We start from the raw sequence: 19677 nt of genomic DNA on the forward strand, positions 1-19677 counted from the left end.
AGAGGAGAAAAAAAAGGTAGACTTTTACCTGGGTTGGAAGGGGGAAATAATGAATACTAGAATATTATAGTACATTTGAAAGATTCATTAACCTCAATTTTTAATTGAGCGGACAGTAAATAAAGGACTGACTGGAAATAATCAGATTAAATTAATGATTTATGGTCTTAATGCTTTTATCTGTTAGGCTTTTGAAAATCATCTGTCAGAAATGAGTGTAATTAAAACTTACACTGATGTAGAACCTTTTGTGTAACGCTGCCAGTGATCTGTTCATCCTATTTATTTATTTACCAGTATCCACTGAAATGGGTAAAGACTACAGGAATACTGAGATATTTGTGTGCAAGCCAAGGTACAAAATTTCATCTGCTTTTGCTTTCTCTTACATAGACTGGGAATGTGAAGTGTTGCAGCTTCCTATTTGTGTTATTTAAGTGTTTTACACTCTTTAAACCAGTGGGTGTTAAGGTAACTCAGTGATTAGCTGCAATACCATGCATGATTAGAGGTTTAATATTATAAGAACACAATATTGTAAGAACAATATTGTAAGAACTGTGGTGAGTAGCAGCTATTCCTACCTACACTTCCATTTTTATAATGCAAACCTACAAAATCACCAAACACTTTTGTTCAAAGAGATGTCCTTTGACACTGTTATTACCTGAGAGGGGTCCCACAAAGCCTCATTGATTTTTCTCTCCTGCATAAACTCTACAACTATATTGGCATCCCAGCAAGAATTATAATCCCTGTGAGGACTGAATCAAATAAGGTATCATTATTGCTTTGTTCTCATTTCCCCCTCTCCTATTTAAAAATTTCTTTGTTTTATTCTTAATACACACTGGTGAGTGCCTTCATGTTCCTTCTGACATTGCAGCATCAACAATTCCTGTAACAAAAAAGCACTTCCAGTCACACCACAAACAGTGGTTTCAGACCTTATGGCTGCTCTTACCTGTTTCCTCGGCCATGCTGATATTTCCAAATCCCTTGAAGCTCTGAACAGCACAAATGGTATTTTGGGAAGGCAACAGCTGATGTGCTGCATGCTCTGCATAGACATGGTCAAAAACTGTCCTTATTTCATTACAACTAAAAGGAAAACGGGAGTCCGTTGCTTGGTGCCCAAAAGGGAAGGAGTTACAGACTATGAGGAGACAGCAACACCTCAGTTTCTGGCTCTGTGATAAAAGGTTCTCACTGCAAAGCAGTGCCTTGACTCTGTCACCCAGATATAACGACCCCATCTTAGGGTGATGGCAGCAGCCTTTCAGTTACTCATCCTTCAGAAGCAAAACCTGAATCCTACAAACCTTCTGACTGCAGGAAGTGCAGGTGTTGATAAAATCTGGACTTTTCCTCCCTTCTCTATCGTGTGCTTTTTCAAGCATAACATATTGTAAAGAGATTAAGGCTTACAGAACCACTTTTCCTCAACTTCTTAAGTCTTGGAAGCACTTCAGGATCATCAAAACAGGAGTTTTATGACCTGTGTACTGTGAAACTAAACTTACTGTTGAGATTACGCTTTCATGCTAAAATCCTTTTAAGGCTACTTAAAAGTTTCTTAAGAAGTTGTCCCCAGGCTGAAGTTGCTGCTGCCTGCTCTGAGGCCATAGGAAAAACTTTCTGGGACTTTGAAGAAAATCCACTTAATTGTTTTATTTGATTTTCAGAAGGCCAAGCCTGGAAATAAAGCAGTGAAACCAATGATTTTTTTTCAGGCTAAACGATGGAGTCAGTCCTCCTTTATTACCATCAATATTTCATAAACAATTTTCTACTGAAGCCTGATGCACTTGTTATAATGTTATTCTAACGGAATAGTGAGGTGGTTGGTTTTATCTTTGCAAATTTAATTAAGGTAAAAATAAATTTTCAAACACTAGGGAGATTTGTTATTAGGCTTATGGTATTTTACTCAGTAAAATCTAGATATTTTCTAAATTAGGTTGCTGTTCTTTTATTTCATGAAGCTTTCCAACACGTCTTCTCCTTCATAACTGAGCTCAACTTTTCACCTAGGAGAATTCTGACTAAGAATACTTTCTTTCTGTATCCATATCTACGTGACATGATGAATTTTGTTCTTGAATCCTTGGGCTGTCAATAAGTAAAAAAAAAAAAAACCAATGAGAAAAAAAAATCTAGCCCCTTATGTGCTTGACATTCAGCAGCAGCATTGCAAGCAGGAATGAATAAATTCACTGTAAATTCACCCTAAAACCTTCTCTTATGCCAGCAGCTCTCCCAGATCATTATTTCTCACAGCCTGCTCTGTGTCCATTCGTATCATCATCCTGATTTTTCCTAAAATTTCCCTCATGCAATTCTGTAGCAAAAGCCTCCAGTGAGAGCTGAATATTTTGTCCAAATAACAACTGTCCTGGGGGAAACAAAGACATTGTTTATCTGACTCTACTGCTTATCTTGAGGATCTGCTTTGACAGAAAAATACTTTAAAGCTGCATAGGCCATTCAAGGCTGAGACTATCAGTGTCAAAACACAACAGCAATAGTTACTGAACCAATCCAAAACGGCAAAAGGTGCATTTTATTCCTGAGAACACCTGGGATTCTAGGAAAACACAGAATAAACAATGTGGGATATACCTATGACTGGGTTAACATAACCATGACACTTGTCAGAATGCAGCAAATGGGATAGAGAGGAAAAACCAGGGCAAAATCCACTGTGACCCACACATTGCATCAGCTGAAGAAACAGAGACACTCCAGTGCAATTCCAGTGTACCTTGATACTGGGATTCAAATGCATATTTTGTTCTGGATTAATAAATTAACAAATCAATTTTATTACTCAGTGGTCTGTATTTGCATATTTGAAACGTGTAATTTGCTTGCAAAATCTTTTTAAATCAAAACTGCTGTAACTTTTGTTCAAGATCATGAGATTTCTAGATAAAGGATTACAATTTCTTCTTTTGCATCAGTTCAAAACTCCATCATTAAACATGCTGTTCTGTGCTCAAATCTTTGACAAGTATTTTCTCTGGATATCTACTCAGTTTTTGAGCAGGTCTGAATGCTCTCCAATATTTCAGGCTCACTATTTCCTTGTAAATGATTTTTTTTTCAGTTTCCTCAGAAGTACTTACAGCTTTTACTGAACTTTCTCACTTCTTATATAGCTCTGCCCCTGCATTTCTGCCCTGAAATGGCTCAATTTTTAATGACAAATTCCCTTTCTCTGCAGTAATTAGAGCTGTTTGTTTAACTTCTTATTTTGTTGTGATTTTGGAATAACAGTGTAGATTCCTGTATTTCATCCTTTCATTTCCCACCATTCCCATTATTTCTCTTACACTTTGTGCTCCAGGACAGGCTATTTAATTAAGCTCTTATAGTGTAAGATGCTCATGTAAAAGCACAGGGCTAATATTTAATGACTGAAATATAACCCTGCTAATACATCACAGAACAAAGGCCAAGAGGCTAAACTTTTTACAGAGTAATAAAATGTTACCCTGTCTTCAGTAGCAAAAATCTACCCAACACACAGGTTTTAGAAGACACGTTGAGGTACCCATTTTAAAGAAGCACATGAGGAAAACATCAGTTCTGGTTAGGGCACAAATAAAACACTGTACCAAATAGGATATGAGAGTAAAAAAAAAAAAAAAGAGGGTAATTAGGTGGGGCTGTATTAAAAAACATCTTTTCTGAACATCCAACATGCCAGATGTTGTACTGCACCATGGTGTACTAAGGTTACAAATTCAAACAACTGGTTTGGAGGAGCTAAATTCTTAATTTATGTAATCAGTTAATTAACAAAAGTACCAAGTGCTCTTGATTGTGTTATTAACAAGTTATAAATCACAGAGACTGGGGTGTGATCGGATTGTAAGAGATAGGAAATATAAATGGATACTAGAGTTTGTAGGAGTCCTGTTATTTTGGGAAAACATGAATCACACAGCACAGAGCATGATCAGACTGAAGTGAGTCCCCTGCACAGAGGGTGTTATTGACTAGAAAAATATTTTTTTAATATTAGTGATTAAAAAAAGAGTAATTTGATTTTATCTCTTTTAAAGATGCCTCAAATAATCATGGTTAAAAGTTAATTATCAAAACAAAAATCAGGTAACTGGAAAATACTGGGAAGTTACTTATACAAATAAATTTCACTGCATGGAGATAACCAGGTATTTCTCACGAAAATAAGTAATAGAGAACACATAAAGATGTAAAATAATTACAAAAAAATGTGAAGAAGTAGCTGCATTACACTTCTGTTGACAGGAAATCCTCCAGTATTTTTTTTCCAGTGTGTAAAACCACATGATATGCCATTTGTTAATGAATGATGACCTCTAGGAAATCAGATAACAGAACCAGCACAGCACTGGCTTTATGTTTACAGTCCCAAAGCTAAAAATGCTTTCAAGTTGGCATGGGAGATTCTGCAGCAATTTCCCAGTTAGTATTCTTTCAAATTTAACTTTTAATCTTGTACTCTCCTGGGAAGGAAGAAAACCATGATTACCCACAAGTTGCTAACTTCATGTAGCATTTGATGCCTATTTACATTACAGAAATACATGTGAACAAATAAAAATATCCTTCGACCCTACTGGTGTTGCTGTGAAATGTAAGAGTGCAGCAGTCTAAGAAAAAAGGGCCAAATGAATAGAAAATGATTACTCAAGAGAATGGCAATAGTCTCACTGCCTCTGGTGTGCTTACTCGGGTGTTTATAGGTAGGAAGAAATTTGGGGAACAGAGCCATATTGCCAAAGCAGCCATGAGATAAGGAAGCTCCTCCCTTTCCAGCCATCCTGGATTCCTCAGTTTCACTGGAAATCTGCCAAGGGCAGGTGTTGAGGGATCAGCCTCTGCTGTAGCCAAGTTCTCCACCTCCAATTGTTTAATTTCCCTCCTATTTCTGTGTCAGCAATGCAGTTTAGAGACCACAGGTTCTGCAACTGCTCCCTTCACAGCAGGTGCCAAGCCTTGGAGATGGACCCTCACAAACTTCTGGACCCTCACAAGCTTCTGAACAAAAACAGGCTTGACCATACAGACACTGAGTGTTTACCTCCTTTAAAAACCTACCTTCATCACAGACAGGAATACTAGAGGCTCTAAAAGTCACAAAGCAGCAGCTGTTTCTGTGTCTCACCTTTTCTAAGGCACTTTGATTCCATTTCAGCATTAACTGAGACACCAGAAGATGAAATTGGCATGGATCCCAGTGGAATATCAATACACAGTGGCTAAAGTCAGTAAAAAAAGCAGAATAAAGAGTTCACCCATCACACTGCACTACCAGAAAGTTTTATCCTGAAAGAATTTGGAGCTCATTTTGCCTCAAAGGAGGACAGACAGACATAAGATCTGGCTGCAGGAGGGACTCAGGAACTTCACTCAAAGAGTCCAAACTTCTCATTGTCTCACTGCAAATAAGTGGACTTGTGGCTTTAGCTATGTCAGTACACTCCTGATGTTTACTAGGAATTAGGAACATCTGCTGCCCACACAGGGAAGAAAGGCCTGGGTTGGAAATTAAAACTGAGCAGATGAAGCACTAGGACACAAAGGTAGCTCAGAGCTTTAATTTCAAATAAAATCTCTCAACTTGAATGAAAAGCTTGAATTAAACTAATCTATGACTTTCTTAACACTCTTTGCTTAGAAGCAAGGATTACCACCTCCTAAATTGTACTTCTTATCTAGCTTAATGTCAGCTAAAAGAAAAATGCAGAGTAAAAGCTGATCAGTCTGTAAGAGTAAACCCAGGGATGTACACATTTTTCAGGATGCAAGCTGAACGCAGAAGCTATGACAGAATACTGACACTTTTTTTCCATCATCAGAAGCAAATAGCTAGCTGTGTACTCTGCTGAAGCAGCAGTGTGCACTTAAACAAAAAAGAACAGAACATCTCAAGTATGTGTGAAAATATCAGCATGAACAGTCTTTGTTCCTTGAACTGAAGTTGCAGAAATAAATGAGCCAATTTCTTTTTCTTAGGCTTTTTCCTTTGGGTTTTGTCTGTCTTAATTTAAAATCTGTCAGTTCATGAATTTATACAATATTTACAAAAACACAAAGAAAATACTGTCATCTATTCCTTATGAAAGCCACCCAGTGCCTCCTGGAAGGGAGCTGAAGTGCCACATGTGAACTCCCAGCACTTCATCGACCTCAAGTGCATTGCAGAGTTACACAGATGATCATCACTCCCTAGCAGAAAGTCTAATTTTGTGTTCCTTTGTGGTTTTCTGAGAGCTATTTCTGGAAAGAAAAAATACTGGGTTTTGTATTAAAAATAAAAAAAAATGTATTAAAAATGAAAAAAAACCCCAGTATTAAAATACTGTTAATGCTGATGTAAATTGAGATTAAATCCATTGAATCCATTGTTAACCACCTGAGTAAAATCTTCTTTCACAATTTTGCCCCTTTTCTCTCATTACCAAGTGAGCTAAGAAGGTGTCACTGAGCAGGACCAGCTGCTTGTTTTGTGTGCAGTGCACACTGACAGTGTTTTTTTCTCCCCTCCTGTCTTCAGCATGTAAATCTGTTTCCACATTTCTGATGGGAAAGATTACAATCAGTCTGAATTAGGGAGCTCCAAATATTACAATTCTTAGAAAATTAAAGGTAGCCTGCATTGTGTCTTATAAAGAAGTTCAAACTCTTTTCTTCTTTTTCTTTTTTTTTTGTAAAATCAAGAAGTCTCAAGCCCCTAACCACCCAAAAGTAACCCACCACCCTATTCAAAGTGGCAATTACATGGGGAAAATTAATTAAGGCTTCTGCAAACTTAATGGACAGAGAGACTATAAACCAAAACCAGAATGGTGCTGGTAGATTTCACCTGCTACAATTTACCATCCAACCTTATGATACTATTGATGTGCTTGCACTACATCCACTTTAAATCACCAGAAACCATTGCCTAACTCAGTTTTTTCACTGGCCCATGTGGGTCCAAAATATTCTTCATAAAAATCAATTTATTGAAAAGTAGTAAGGGACTTTTGAGAAGTTCATTTTTAAGTGCTTTAAATATGGTGCTTCATCAGTTCATACTGAAGAAGAACACACCCCTTCATTCAGGTTTTGTTGGAAATAAGAATAATGCAACTGAGTTTAACTCTTGTAAATGTTCACTTCACCAAAATGAAGCATTTCCATAAAAGCATTACAACTCCCCAAACTGAAACAACTACAAGAAATCTCTTGGACTTATACCCATCCTTTTGAGAATGGAAGGTCTGATCCAATCCCCTATAATTTGAATTCCAACTGAACAGCCTGCTACTATGGCTCTTAAGTTTACTGGATGCTGAATTTCATCTACCAGGAAAACCTGTTAGATTTAATAATTTAATTTTTCAAGAAACAGTCCAGAGGACCAATAGTTAAACCAAGGAACCTCTAGCAAACAAAACAATGAAAATTAATTAATTAGCTTCCTTATAGTGCTTTGATAGATGCATTGAATAAGTCTGAACTGATTTATCAGTCAAGTGCCTTTGTGTGGTAGGTATTAGAATTATCTGTCATTAACCTTATGCTACTAATGAAGGTGCTTGGGTAGAGAAGTTAAATGACTTCCCAAGGTCACAGCTGAAGTTGGCATTACAACTCAGGCATTTACTTTCAGCCACTGAAGATAATTTCTTTAAAAACATAAAGGGATTCATGAGGAAAAGATCATGACCCAGAAAGACACCATGATTTCTCTAACCTCAGTTTCAGAAGGCAGAAAAAAATTTGAGAAATGGCTGTGAAAAAACATTGCAAGGAAAAGAGCTACCCATCTAAATTCTGTTTTATTATATTATTGTGTTTTACCCCCAGAATCTGTCTGACAATTTGATTTATTTTGTATGATTTACATTATAGTTAAGTGACACCTCACTCTGTGTTTCCAACAAAACCCATAGACAAATCTAGCTGTCAGTGAATGTCTCGAAAAATGACAATCCATCTTTGTTGTTATTAATGTTATGGTAAGAGGTAGGGAAGGGAAAATATTATATAATGAAAATGGCTTTTGAGAGAAGATTTAAATATTCTGCAATATGGACTATAAAAGAAACTTAACCTCCTCAAGGCTCAAGCTGACAAAATATATTTTTAAAAATGTATTAGCTATGCAGAGAAAATTCTGCCATTTGTATTCAACAAATATCAAGAAGTGTAATTTTTTTTTCCTTCAGGATGTAAAAATGCAGGTTTCATGTAAAGAAATATTAAAGCATGTATTATTTTTTCCTGACCTTTTGACAGGCTATCTATTGAGCTTGGTAGGACATCCAAGAAATTCAGATTCGGATTTCAAAATTAATGATTAATACTACAGACTTTTCAAAGTATTGAACTGGCAGTGCCAAATTCCTCTACCATGAGCAAGTGCAACTCCACGCATTTCAGCAGAGCTGTGTTTGCATATCTTAGCAAGCAATTCTGGCCCCGTGCCTGGGAAAGCATCTTACATTTCATAGTCACTTGATTATGGCTCATCTTTAAACCACACTTTACTATTTGCAAGATACTTGACCCACAAAACGAGAGAAGTCCATCTGCTAAAATTCCATTGTGCATCAGTAAGTAAAAATGATGAAACTATTTGAAGTGCAAAATCTAGTATAAAAGGGACAGAAATATATTCCAAATACGTATTTGCTTCTGCAGACTGATGAACTTGAAATTTGGGGTTAAAAATTTCACTTGCACTAGAAATTCATTTCTTCAAGATGCTTTTTACCTGAACCAGAAATAGTTCTTACTACTAAAAGGGCAAGATCCACCTAAAAGAACCCATCCTTGGAAAAAAAGTAAGAATGCACCCACAAGCCACAGACATACAGGATTCAATTAAGAATCTGCTTCTAATAGTCTGGAACAACCTAAATGGAATAAAAATATTAGGTATTAGCCCCGAGACATCTATTGATACCAACACTGTTGCTTTTTGGTGGGGTACAAGCTAACCACATGTTGAAAATCATTAACCAACCTCCAGTTTGGTCTAAAATAAAAATCTAATGTAATGTTAGGCTTGTAAAACCAAGACTAAATAATTGAAACTGTGCTCTTTTTTTTTGGGTTCATAGAATCACAGAATGTCCTGGGTTGGAAGGGTCTTGAAAGTGCATCCAGTGCTACCCCCTGCCATGGGCAGGGACACCTTCCACTACCCCAGGTTGCTCCAAGCCCCATCCAACCCGGCCTTGGACATTTCCAGGGTTGGGGCAGCTTTTCTGGGGGTGTCAGGGTCTCACCATGCTTACAGTAAAGTATTTCCTCCTAAGAATAAACCTAAATTCTCTCTCTGACAGTTTAACAGCATTGCAGTTCTTCGTTCTTCCCATTAAAGTTGTGGGCTTTTCTGGCAGGGAGTTTTTGGCTTTTTTTTTTTTTTTAACTACACCCCTAAAAGGTATTTTTCCTCCTTTTATGCCATTACCACTTATGGTATTTTTAAAACATCTACTTAGCTATTTTTAACTTTTTTAATAATGCTATTAGACCTGTCATTGCAACACTTTTCTGCAAATCTGTGGAGGATGTGACTGCTATAACACTAACCCCACATATGTTCACTGCATTTAAGCCTACAACTTCACTGCCACTATAACTATGAACAAACATTGTGGAGGGGGTTTCCATTTGTTTGGGTTTTTTTTTTTCCTCTCTTTGTACACCTACCAGCTATTTCCTTTTTCATTGCCACAGCTCCAGTCACAAGGAGGCAGCAATAAATCTTTGCATATACACAGGGGCTGGGACTGAAGGTTGCTGACAGCCCTGTGATCCTCTTGCAGACAACAGCAATAAACCTTACTGGATTCAGCATTGGACAGGAATTTTAGACCCCCAAGACCTTCCTTTAGGCACCTACAAGTTAACTACTTTAGCAAACACCTGATTTCCAGAACAGAATAAGGTACCTTGACTCCCTGTTTGGCAAGAATGAGATGCTCCAGAACATTTGAAAACACACACCCACTGTAAAAAGACATCCAGAGACTTATTTTATCAGGGAACTATCCAGATTGAGTCAATATTAACCAAGAAGACCAAACTCTTTGCCTCGGCTCAGGCTCTACAGAATTAGGAAGAGTCCTGTTTTTACACAAGATATTCAGAGGTATAGTTCAGTACCTGTCAGATCAGTAATTCCTTAATTGCATTTCCTTTTGCTAAATAGCACATTGTGTGACAAGATAATATGTTGCAAAGGGGCTACAAAGCCTTCAAAACATTGCTAGTACAGAAAAATGCCACACAATGTTATGGAGCAAGTCACTGAGTTACATTTTTCTTTAAAAACACAAGCACTTTTCATACCTCTTGGCCTGTTGAAGGCAAACCAAAATGAACATTATAACTTTATTAGATGTCCATTCCATGACTATCCAAGGTTTCAATCATTATATTGTATACTTCTCATGGTAGAATAAAGCTATTTCAATATCATCCCTGAAGACTTGTAATTATCACTGGTTGACTTTACAGTGTGTCTCTTCAGAAAGAGAGAGTACTATAAATATATATATATATATATTTATATGTGAACTACAGACCTTTCAAGACCATATATGTTATTAAGGCTGTGCCTTCTCTGTAGGTCCTTTGCCCTATTTCAGTTTTTAATTCAGTTTTTAATTAATAATTAAGTCTAGAGCAGTCCTTGGCCAGGACCAGACAGTGAAGCACTGATTTGGCTTTTTGCTTAATAGACATTGAGCTCAATTGTACTGTTAGTGAAGCTGAACTGAAATTTAATTCTTGTTGCTCATGTCTTTTGACAAACTGCTGGAAACCCCATTTCTAACAGGCTCAATTGCTTTCATGAACCACTAAACCACAGCACGTTCCTCTGCCCGTCATCCAAACATTTCCAGGGCGATCACTGGCATAAAGTTGACCAAAACTCTTGAAACAACACCTCTAACATTTCGCCCTGTGTATAACTTTTCCTGCCTCCCCTGGAGGTGCCAGATGGATATCTGGCTGTGTCAATAAGGTCACTTACCTCCACCAACTTGTTGGCGTGTTCACGGAAGACCTGAGCGTATTCCTTCACTTCTTTCTCGTTCCCGCTTTTGGCGGCCTCGATGAGAACCAGCAGTGGGACGTTGGTCTCCAGGAATGAATCTGATATGTGATCCATCACTGCCTTCCGGAGCTGTGGCAAAGGACAGCAGATCAGTAAATAAAGGACATTTATTAGCACACATTCCCATTGTTCATCTGGGTTCCCTGTGTTGCATCTCGCAGCATTATGTGGGAATTTGGACTTTTTGTTTTCTTTTCTCCAATATTTCCTGCAAGCAAAATTAAAACTTGAGGGCCTAGGCTCTGCAAACCTCTCCTGGGATTTGTGCTGACATACACCTAATCCTACTGGCCTGAACGGATCTGTACAGAACAATGGTGATAACTCGTGTAAGACATAGCAAATTGATGAGAATTGAAAGCTCCACACTACTTGAAAAAACAGTTCAGCTCACTAAAAAGCCAAATATGGATTAAGGGGCTTAACTTCAAGCAACCATTAAAAAATATTAGCCTGAATATTTCTAAGCCTTCTCTAATTCCTCCAGTGAATAGTATTCCATGCAATAATTAATATTTTGTGTAGCAGATGCCTTGTGCTTTGTATTCCCATTTGAATAGCTCCAAGAAGTATAAACAGAAAACCTTTTTAGCATTTTCCAGGCAGGTTAGAAAACATATTACAATTTATTCTAAAGGAAGAAAAAAACACCTTACAAGTTACTGAAGATTTAACACCTGTTAGTCCATATAAACATCTATTTGAAACAATATTACTGCAAGAATGATGTCACTAACCTCTTTTCCACCTTGCTAATGACCATTCATTAATGTCAAACTTCTACAAAATTTGAAAGACAGCCAGAAAGATGACAGAAATCTTAAATAATTCTTCCTGGAAGCATAATTGCCATGTAGGATTGTGGATCAGAAACATCTTGATTATATTTTTCTCCAGCTTTTGGGTTGTTAAGAATGAAAAACTGTGGACTCAAACAGAAGCTAGGAGCTATTCAGCCTGGAGGCTTGGCTACCCATTAGTCTCCTTAAATCATGCATGTTTAGTTAGATGAAGCATCCAGAGAGATAATTTTCTCTATTCTGCAGCCCAGACAAGAAAGCTTTAGCTAGACAAGGTGCCATCAAAACACCCAATCACACTGAAAACCGCGCTATTGTCAGACATTGCAAATACACAATCCAAGATGCATTTGCTGTTTGATGACAGCAATTCTCAGCTCTATTTGAATAAGTAGAAAGCTAACTTTGAATATTTTCCTTCATTCCCTGAGTGGTGCAGTAAAAACAAGCAAAGCAAAATAGCATCTTTGTGCTCGTAGGAGGTATTCATTTTATTTCCATCACAACTGAAGCAGTCAACATATTAAGCAGTTCTCAATTCTCCTTAAAAATTAATTCTACACAGATTCAACCTGGAAAGTTTTTTTTTTTTTTTTTCCACTTTCAAAATGATTAAAGGCACTCAGAATAGCTAACTCAGTAACACATACAAATAGGGGGAGGAAAGAAGACAAAAAGAAGAAAAGAATCATCTATCAGAGACCTGCCAACAGTTTGGAAGCTGCTGTGTGTTTGCTACCACCTATTACATTTCCATCTTGTACTTTTTATTTTTTCTCCCATCAATCTGCTGCTCTCCACTTACTGACTCTTATTTTATTCTTACATTAAAAGCTCTTTCAGACCATGCTTTGGGTCTATTTGCACAGCATCTCACACAATGGGACTCTGATCCATGAGTAGTTTTCATAGGTAGCATCTCGATATAAATAATACTATTGCTCCAAGTACATCAAAACATTGCAAGAAAAAGAAGAATAAATGTTCTAAGATGTTCAGTGTCAGAGAATAGTGCAGCAGCACAGCACTGCATTCTATGGTTGATAAATTTCCAGTCAGTATTTATAAAATTTAACTTAAGAATTCAGACACATGGTGGGATTCTTGGGGTTGCTTTGTGCAGGACACCCAGGAGTTGGACTCTATGATCCTTGTGGATCCCTTCCAACTCAGGATATTCTGTGATTCCCTATTAAATTAATAGTTTCACTTATAGCCAGCATTAAGGGAGAAATACCGCCAGAGAATGTGCATCATAGATTTGCATAATTCTCTCTGCAGACATCCATTTCCCAGGGCTTGCTGGCAAACTCCAGATTAGATGCCTCATTTGTGTACCCATAGTTAGACTTTGATGCCCATTGTATCAAAAAAGGCCAAATGGTAGCATTTCCAAAGGAACACAGGAAGCTTTTAAAAATTCCATGTGGCTTCCAGCTCATTTTCAGTGAGAGATCCTTAAAAAATTCCACTTGCTCAAGTTCAGTATGTGCCAGTGAAAACCTACTGTCCACTGCACTAAAAAACCCTTACTTTAAATGCTAAATGAGCACCAACACTTTCCTGTTTGTATCCTGCCATAAGGAGGGATCTGTTCCAAAGGCTTGTATTTATTCAATGAACAAGCAATTCAATTTTTAATCTAAGGTAATGTGGTGTTATGGATCGGGTTATAACAATTTGCCCCATGGAATTGTAATAGCAGTCTCAGGATGTTCAAGTAAGCAGCTTATTCTCATCAGTGTTAAATACCTTCAGCCTACAACCACATACCAGAAATCAATAAAAAGGACAGCAAAAGAATCAGCTAACCAGCAATTTGGGCTTTACCATAGTAAATATACAGCAGAGCTCTTTCTGAATCAAAGTGAATGAATAAAATGGATACCTCGTTTCTAATGGTAACTGTGTGTTGTACTCTGAGGTTCATGGTTGCAGCAGCTGAAAAAAAGGAATCTGAATTCTGACTGTCACAGGTTTAATAAGTACAAAATTAATACATTCTATTTTTCTTCTGCTGTGTTAATCATAGATGTCAGTAGAATATTTCTGGCCCCTCTTGTAAACAGGCACTATAATTTCTTTAGGAATTTGCTGTCTGAGTTTTAGGACGCCCTTGCATTGGAGTTGAAAGGTAGAGTTAACAGGTTTTATGTACGCAGGAGACCACAAATTTTCCCATCCTTCACCACAAGCTGTAAAGAATGACTTGACAAAATCATTTGTTAAATGTGACAGCAGTATGAAGGCAAGACATTCATCCAAGAGCTCAAATGGATACATGACAAGGTAATATTAATGGCACAAGACAAGACATTTAAAACTACTGGCTCACCATTACCAGTCTATTTGATCCAATTAGGGCTATTCATCAAGGTAAATAACTACTGGAAAAGCAATCTTGTGTGTTCCTGTGCATACTGCAACAAAATCCAGTCTAAGTGATGGCTTGTGCACCCAGAGATTTCAGTTTCATCCAGGTAATGTCAGTTCAGAAGGGAATAGGAGAAGGCTGTGACTTAAATCTGAAAGCAGCAAAAGCCTGTCGTGTTTTATTCCAAAACCAGCACCAGGGCTTTGCTCGTGCACCTGCATTAACAAGTGCCTTTGCAATGCCTTAATTTATGCTGAGTTCTGATGTAAATATTATGACACACACTATTACTTGTAAGACAACGTTTTAGGTTTTTTTCCCCCCACAGGATTTTTAATTTAGAGATGAATTCAAAGCAAGAATTCCACCACGTGAAATTTCATTTATTAGAGGAGAAAGCATGTTAAATTAAGGTCTTGCTTAATTCATTTTGTCAGAGACAAAACTTTATTAATGTACATAATACATAAAGCTAACAGATTAATAAATTTGCCACATGAACAAAAAATATAGAAGGAAAACATCAAGACTTGCAAATATTTTTGAAAGCGTGAATGGTGCACAAGCAGATTTTATACCTTTCCAGTTCAGTCAATTTTGTCAGTTTATGGTGCACAGTCAAGTTGCTGGTTTTGATAGCATCATGCTCTACTGTTCTAAGCACCATTTAGGGCTGTTTTATCATTGTCAGTTCACAGCCATAATTGAGCTCAAAGAGGTTAAATGCCCACCAAAACGATGTTTTCCATGGCTATATAACAATTTTAGAACCAAAATGTCTCAGTGCTACTTACAGTCTAGTAGAGAATTAAATGTCTAATCCTGCCACTGGAAGGTAAAGCCACAGCAGGAGATTAATGACTCCAACAGATTGTTAAACTTTATAAAGCCTGGCAGTACAGAGCTGCCTGTAACAAAAGTTTACCAAGGAGCACCTTATTCACAGTTTTCCATTTAACAGGAGTTGCAACCCAGCTCCAGTTTGCACCTGCAGAGAGCTCCCAAACAGGCATTAATTCAATTGAAAGGGATGAAAATAAAGCCTTCTCCACTGCAGTTAAGGTGTGTCACCTCCAATACGCTGTGAAATTGAGTTCTGGAGAATAAGGCAGTGACTATTAGAAGCTGCTGCAGTTTGGTGCTAAAGAGAAAGTCTCAGTCAGTTCTGCAGACTGTGTCACATAGGATGTGACCAAAGAATGGTAACCTGGGGGATGGGGACAGCAACACCACCAGCTGTGTCTTGGCAGATTAAACAGCAAAATGACTACTATTTAGAACATGTATCACACTTGGACACTCAAACTACAAATCTATGGAACAGATTAAAAAAAATAAGATTTGGATCAAAGATAAATCAGGCAGAAACGCTGTTACAAAGACAGGTAATTCTGACTAGAATCATGAAATGGCCTGGATCTTAAATATCATCCAATTCCAACCCCCCTGCCATGGGCAGGGACACCTCCCACTACCCCAGGCTGCTCCAAGCCCCATCCAGCCTGGCTTTGGACACTTCCAGGGATCCAGGGGCAGCCACAGCTTCTCTGGGCACCCTGTGCCAGGGCCTCACCACCCTCACAGGAACAATTTCTTCCTAATAGCTAATCTAAACCTGCTCTCTTTTAGTTTGAACTTCTTAATATATTTTTCCACATGTGAGCTTTCCTCTCTCTACAGAGAAGCTGCCATATTCAGGAAAAGATTTGGGGTGAATTTGCTAACAGAAAGCAAGTTGAAGTGACATTTTTTGACCGAAAATTTGGAAGAGTGTAAGAAACACACACAAAGAACATTCCTCTAGTCATAGACCACTACAAAGGATTCCTCAAAATGGTTCATGGCCTGAAGCGTGGAAGAACCCAGTCACCAAGTGCTAAGGTACTTAAGGTACTTAAACCCATTGATTTAAATTTGTTTGTTGGTTTGCTGAGTTTTTTTGAGGGCCTAAGGTGGGTGGCTTATCAATTTTCATGACAGAAAAATTTTCTACTGCCTTTTCAAAAACACATTTTTCAGTGAGAGAAGCCTCAGGCTTGCTAGCAATATTAGTGCAGTTACATAAAAGCAGAGAAAAAATTATATGTTTGGGGAAATGATAACCACATACCCCCCAAACATGTGAGGATTATTAGGGTATGAACTCTGTCTTCCGTGTCTGGATAGAACAATAAAGACCCAACTCTGATGGCAGTGCTGGGATTCTATTAAATATTTATTATTTCTAAAAAATAAAGAATTATACAGGGGATTAACAGGTAGAGGACAGTATACAGAGATTCTCATCAAAAATGTGGGAAAACCAGAAATACAGGTAGGAACTGAGCAGACAGTGAAAAGCATTTGGAAAGTCAAAAATAACCCAGAAGTGAAAAGACAGTGATTAACTTTTGCATTCTGTATGACCTGAGAGGGTAGAATTGTGATAAAGTGAATGTGGGAGGATGAAATTGCAGAATAGGAAATTGCATGTAGGAACAAAGAAGGGAAAAAAACTATAGGTTATCCAAGCAGAGAAAAAAAAGGGATAAGACTTTGAAAATTAACCTTGTGAAAAAGTGAAGAGGTCTGAAAAGTGTCAAAAATGTCACCAAAACTGCAAACCTAAAGAGTCTGATGTAAAAATGGTGGGACAAGGAAGAGGATAATGAGGAAGAATAGAGATAATAGATTAAATAAGATTAAATAAGATTAAACTAAAAACCACAATCTATTGTGTAGCTTCATTTACTGTCTCAGGCCCTGTTGAAATGATACTTAAATCAAGCAGAGCTTTGGATCTTTATGGGTTTTTTTAATCAAAATATAGTAAATAAATAAAATAAAAGGGGAAAAGTAAATAAAGTAAAAGGGGATAAATAAATAAATTAAATAAATAAAAGGGGAAAAGCTGGTTTGGGGAGATGAAATCGCTATTTGGTCAAGATGGGAAGGCAATTTTCTACGAAAACTCTTAAAGAAGTTATCCTCTCTGTGAGCAGTCAGATCCCATAAGCCCTACAGGTTTAATACAATAAATGTCACACGTGTCCCACTTGCAGTCCCACCTGACCCAGCTGCATGAACAGCCTGGCATAGTAAATATTGTCTTCAGCTTCTCCAAGACCTAGAGACTGAGCCCAGTGGAAGCTGATGACAGCTCTTGGGTAGATCTGTCTGTTGAAGTGCCAGACAATGGCTAAAACAAGATTAAAAATTGATTGTGTGCTGCAAAAATGGATTTCTCATCATCTTGTCCAAGAGTCACTCAAAGTCACCAGCGGATCCTGCCCCATGCACAGAGATGATTGATATCTGATACTATCAATTATTACCCATGCCTTTCAAAAAGCCCTTACAGCAGTGAGATCAGTCTGGGTTTTGTTCTCGGGTTTGTTTTGTTGGGGTTTTTGTTGTCTTTTTTCTCGTTTCACTTATGCTTTGTTTTCTTCTCCTTTGCAGTATTTTTTTACGCAGTAAGAATTGGAAACAAACCTTTTGTATCTGGTTGCTTAATTACAAGTAGAACATAACATTAAAGATATTTCATAACACTTCGAAATAGAGTTAGTGAACAAAATTAATGTCAATTAAGAAACAAATGTAATGTTGAAATCCCATTTGGCAATTAAACTCTATGTACTTTGGCACTGCTCATAAAGCCATTAGGAAGATGGAATTAGAGAAGTCTTTGGAAAAGGACTATTTTTTCCTCCACGTTTATAGTGCTCCCTACCTCATGCCACTGCAGTAACATTTGAAGCTATTGTTATGAATCCAAACTTCTATAAGTGCCTTTAGCTGATGTGACTACAGATCATTCTCAAGATGATAGATACTGCAGAACAGTGAAAGCTTCCTTATGTAAAACTATTATCAACAGAAGTCTCTTGAAATACATTTCTGGTGGGTTTTTTGCCTCTTTTTTTGATCCAGTTTGTGGGTATTTTTATTTATAATGTAGCAACATGATACACTTCCACTGAGCTTCTCCCACATTTACAGTGGTTTTTATCAAAAAGATGTCAAAAAAACTCCATACTTATTCCACTGCAGTGATTAGAGAGGTAGGCATCTTTAAACACAAAGATTTGTGAAATATCTGAGGTTTTACGAGGAATTATTTGAGGAATAATACACAAACTATGTGCAATAATCTCTTTCAATGCAATAGAGCTGTCACTGAGTTTTGCCTCCTAATTCTTCTCAAGGCACTTGGAAAGGCCAACCCTCTGCTCACTTAAAGTGACTTCAGTTAAAAAAAAAAAAAAAAAAAAAAAAAAAAATCAGGTCCCTATTTCAAAAAGCAAAAGCAGCCACGGTTACTACACAGTGGCTTGTGCCAGAAAAAAATAATCCATCATGAATATTATGTTGCATCTCAAAACTTCCTTTGTTTGATGAAACTGTTACACACTGCAGCCTTACCCAAAACTACCTGATATGGGCATAGTTACCTGAAATATGGCACCATATGTGCATCAGTAAACATTATGTGTAGAGTAAATTAAACCAAGCCTTATAATTAGGCAGTAAGGAAATTACTGCAGACCTGAAAGAGTAAATCAGCAGTATTAAAGCACTCTCCATTTCCCCTGAAACACTTCAGAGCACCATAAAAACCTCAATGTCACAGTGATGAACACCTTGAAGTGCATTTTGACGGAGACAAAGACTTGTGCGTTCAAAGAAGTTCAAATCAAAATCCTTATTGATTGTAATTCAAATAACAGTGCATTTTCCCTAATTCTTTAGATCAGATGTTTGAAAATTTTACCATAAGTCCTTTCCTGAAGTAAATACACAAGTTATTCTACCCAATGGGAGCAGACAAAAAGTGGAAGTATTGATCAGCATGCCAAAGGTTCACAGCTCTTTCAGACCATGTTGGTGCCATTCACATAATATTCATAAATTCAGTGGAAGCTGGAAGAGCAGAGGACTTCATCAAGTGGAGCATCGCTACCTCTGCCTTCTAAGCCAGTATCACACCAGAGCCCAGCCTAACACCTTTGTACCTAGAAAACAACTACAAATCTAGAAAAGAGCTACACACAATGCAGTGCACCCCTATTAAATAGAATACAAGGCATAAACATGTAGCCCTGGCACAGAAATAAATCTGTGTTAGCATTTGATAGTCTGCTTTTGGGAAGCCAGCTTCCAGATTTCCTTATTCAAGAGCACTGGAGTCACTGCAGGTGAAAATCAAATCTATTAAGCAACAAGAAAAGGTGCTGAGTTTCTCACAAGCAAGAGCTGATGCCACAGGTGGCCTTAGGTTCAAAGAGTTTTAGATTAATTTGTGGCTGGCTCCCTTTAAAAAATGCCAGCATTTTGTCAAGATGTATTTTTGTGCAACAGAATGGGGCAATCTCAGTAATAACACTGCACTTTTCCTTGGAAAC

General features: G+C 37.5%; 1 protein-coding gene across 17 annotated transcripts in view; it reads right to left on the reverse strand.

The window, feature by feature from the left end:
- The window catches only part of CTNNA2 (catenin alpha 2), a 468972-nt gene that overhangs the window by 87132 nt on the left and 362163 nt on the right, over nucleotides 1-19677 (reverse strand). For all 17 annotated transcript variants that reach the window (XR_008436616.1, XR_008436617.1, XR_008436618.1 and 14 more), the window contains one exon: nucleotides 11033-11185. Coding sequence is in view for 10 of the 17 variants with exons in the window: in XM_053974852.1 (XP_053830827.1) it covers nucleotides 11033-11185 (153 nt within the window). In the remaining 7 variants the exon portion in view is untranslated. The remainder of the gene's footprint in view (nucleotides 1-11032; nucleotides 11186-19677) is intronic.

The sequence above is a fragment of the Vidua macroura genome, chromosome 4, assembly GCF_024509145.1.
Source record: "Vidua macroura isolate BioBank_ID:100142 chromosome 4, ASM2450914v1, whole genome shotgun sequence".
NCBI lineage: Eukaryota > Metazoa > Chordata > Aves > Passeriformes > Viduidae > Vidua > Vidua macroura.